This window comes from Sinocyclocheilus anshuiensis, unplaced genomic scaffold, assembly GCF_001515605.1.
Source record: "Sinocyclocheilus anshuiensis isolate Anshui unplaced genomic scaffold, SAMN03320099.WGS_v1.1 scaffold735, whole genome shotgun sequence".
Lineage (NCBI taxonomy): Eukaryota > Metazoa > Chordata > Actinopteri > Cypriniformes > Cyprinidae > Sinocyclocheilus > Sinocyclocheilus anshuiensis.
This window is the reverse complement of record NW_015548245.1, coordinates 1,826,916-1,830,475: the sequence shown is the minus strand read 5'-3', so window position 1 is coordinate 1,830,475 and position 3,560 is coordinate 1,826,916. Positions and strand designations below refer to the sequence as shown.

At 33.9% G+C, this 3,560-nt stretch overlaps 1 protein-coding gene across 1 annotated transcript in view; it reads right to left on the bottom strand.

The window, feature by feature from the left end:
- LOC107655244 (minor histocompatibility protein HA-1-like) overlaps positions 1-3,560 on the bottom strand; it is an 18,862-nt gene that overhangs the window by 5,132 nt on the left and 10,170 nt on the right. Inside the window, exons 13-19 of the mRNA XM_016442694.1 lie at positions 2,756-2,946; positions 2,534-2,655; positions 1,335-1,433; positions 1,146-1,247; positions 897-1,060; positions 630-818; positions 421-558 (exon numbers count right to left, since the gene is read on the bottom strand). Coding sequence (XP_016298180.1) covers positions 421-558; positions 630-818; positions 897-1,060; positions 1,146-1,247; positions 1,335-1,433; positions 2,534-2,655; positions 2,756-2,946 — 1,005 coding nt within the window. The remainder of the gene's footprint in view (positions 1-420; positions 559-629; positions 819-896; positions 1,061-1,145; positions 1,248-1,334; positions 1,434-2,533; positions 2,656-2,755; positions 2,947-3,560) is intronic.

Here is a 3,560-nt window from a genome sequence, read left to right as displayed (position 1 = left end):
TAGATTACTTTTATGCGGGCTTTTGCGGGCGGGAGCGGGACAAAACATGAATGTCGCGGGCAGGAGCGGAACCAGATAAGATATATTTCTGCGGGAGCGGGCGGGCGCGGGACAGAATCTTGTGGGAGCGGAAAAATATATTTAAAAAAAAAAATCCGTCCCGCGCAGGTCTCTAGTGTAAGTGTTTTAATATACAAAAGAATACTATATATACAAAATAAATTATATTATTAATAAATGAGTTACATTTGGGTGAACCAAAAATGCTAACTTAAATTGTCAATAATAATAATAATAATAATAATATTTTGTAATTTTTATATAATATACAAAACCAAAAAAAAAAAAAAAAAAAAAGCAATTTCCACAATATTATACAAAATTATTTTGTATAAATGTCCTGATGTAGTGGTGGCTCACCTGTCGCAGGTAGAGCTTCAGTACGTTACTGATGTCGTGTGGCGAGGACTGGGACAGCTCCACCAGCTCTTTGCCGTTCTCAAACACCTGGCACAGCTTCTCCACCCGCGTCTTCACCCCATTCACTCGATAAACACCCTGACAGCGAAGAGGACGATCAGAACCATCTTGCATTTCTATCTGCTGGATCTGACCAGACGCTTACATACCTTCATCCTCAAAGCTCTTCTCTCGATCTCACCGATGCACTTCTTGATGATGAAGGGGATGCCGTCGGGACTGTTGCCGGACACCTGTGAGAAATCCTGCCCGAACAGCTGAAGGCGACCCTGGAGCTTCTTGTGGCCACACTGAATGGCCAAAGTCTCCAAGCAGCGTTTGTGACAGGCCAGGAAACACTGCCAAGAGCAAGTCACACTTGAAACAGCCTGCTTGATTTCAAACACAAGGCCAAAGCGCAGCCGATGTGACCTCACCTCCTCGCACTCGGCTCCCTGGAAATAAACGTAGCTGTCGCATTCTCTGCATTTGGACGGGGAGCGCAGTTTACGCAGTTTGTGCGTCTGAGCGGCTTTCGACAGCCCCACGTTCCGGAACGGCCCGGTGGGAACCATAATCTCAGACTCGATGCCATTTATGTCTGCAAAATATTGAACGGACAGTGAGAAACTAGATGACAGGCACAGATTAGAAAGGAAAACACTTGTGCATCATTTTAATCTCACTTGGCGTTTCAAAGGAAGTAACATTTGAGTCTTTCTCATCTGCATCTTCGTTTGATGACATGGTTCCTGTAGACGACGTTCGGGCCATTTTACTTATGTCACCTACAAAATAAATAAAAATACAATATTATATATTATTATAGTAAATGTTTACGTTTAATATATTTTAGTCATGGCAAGAAATTGTACCCGTGCTGGTAGTGGGGGATCCCAGGCCACTTCCTCCTCCCACACTGTCTGTGTCGCTCACTGTGGAGCCCCAGGATTTGTGGGTCATGTGACCTCGAGCTGACAATAAGAAAAAACAAAAAAACAATTCATAACCATTTGCATAACTATTTTAGATATTCAAACATACCCAAAAAACTAAACCAAACAAGCACCTCTTGAAAGCCCCAAACATCTATAAATAAAATAAATAAAAACCTTCATACTGTACATATTTGACAAAACATTTAAAATATAAACAAATATCTTTTTTATTAGATTATATTTATAAATTAGGAACTGTATAACTGCAGGAACAAATTTATATATATATGTGTTATATTATCTAATCATTATATTAACTAATTTTATCTAATATTTAATCAGAATTATGTATTAAAATAATTAAAACACATTATATTACAATTTTGAATAATCATATATATTAATATAATTAGATTTTAGAATATATAGAATATATACAATTTATTTAAATTAAATTAATCGTTTAATAAACTTTAATTGGTTCAATTAATTGATTAATAAAACTTAATTGAATTTGACAAATTTAAATCAATAAATTAATTTAAGTTTCATATAACAGAACATAAAAAGCCCTATTAAAATATTAATAAATTTGTTATGTGGACCCCCAAAATTAATATAATCATAATTGCTTGTATTAATAATATAATTACATTTTAATATAATAAAGTATAATATAAAAAGGACATTCTTAGTTAATTGGGAAAAATGCTAATGGTTATATTTTTATTAGTAATATAATTTAACTTTATTATAATGAAATATAATAACATTTACATTATATTATTAATAAATTTGTTAAATGCAAATTGTTATATTTTGATAATTTTTATAGCATTCTATTCTATTAAAATCTAATTATATTTAAAATTAAATTGTTAAATTAGTCACATTTGGTGCACCCAAAAATGCTAATTCAATTAATGATGTAATTTAATTTTGTAATGTAATGTATTTAAAACGTATACATTTGTTAATTTAAAACTATTAGTAAACTATTTGGCAAACGTTTTTTTTAAATTGACAATTTTTTTTTGTTAGATGTGCATTTTTTGGGTTCACACAAACATAACTACTTAATTAAACGTTTATATATTGCATTCTATAATAAGTAGAACAGAAATCATTGCACATACCTCTCTTCTGTTCATCTTTCTGAGAGGCGCTCGAATCTCCCGTTTCTCCCGCGGTGGGCGGAGCTTCAGCACTGCTATGAGCATCAGCGTTAGCGCTGTCGGAACGAGCTCTGGCTGACGGCCTGAATTCAAGACAACACCTTACTGTACTATTCACAGCCACTTCCATGACATGCTGTACTTTGAGTGTGTGTGTCTGAAAGTAAAAGGAGCATTTCTTACTGGCTGGAGGAGGCAGAGTAGGCCTCAAACTCATAATGTGTCTCGGGCTCTTCGCTCATCTGAAGGTCTTTGACGTGCGTGGCGTACTGCTGTCCCGGGTCGTACAGTTTACTGCTCTCACACAGCGTCTGATAGTGCACCGGCAGCGCTACCGTCTGCATGTGCATGATCTGGTAGTAGGAAATGGTGGCCTGGAAAGTGTTTCACACAGTTAAAACGGCTCAAACTGGATTTGGATTTGTGTGTTTTTTTTCAGCATTTATTTGATCCTATTAATCCAAGTAGTGCATGACTGGGTCTTTGCCCAAATATAATACTACTGAAAAACACAGCTTTAACAAGGCTCATGCATAACATATTTAGCTGTACAAATATCTTGATCAGAGTTTAAAATTAACTTTATGCCTTGAGAAAATTGGCTAGCCATAAATATTTCTTACCAGCCATATTTAATATATTAAGGAAATATTTAAAACACAATATTTTAAAATATTCTCTTAAAATATACAATTTGCTCTATTTTACAGTATTTTGTCAATACAATGCTTTCAAAAATGCCTTTGAATATATTTGCTGTCCATGTTAATATAGCAAATATAAGTTTCAAAATACAGAAGTATAGAAGCTGCATTTTGAAATAATTGTAAAAAAAAACAACAACAAAAAAAAAGCTGTATTTTGCCATATTCCCTCAATATAATGCTTTGAAAATATTCTTAAATATTTGCTGCATTTAAAAAAGGTCCTTAAATATATTTGTTGTCCATGTTAAAAAATAATTGTTTTAAATTAAAAAAAAAAAAAA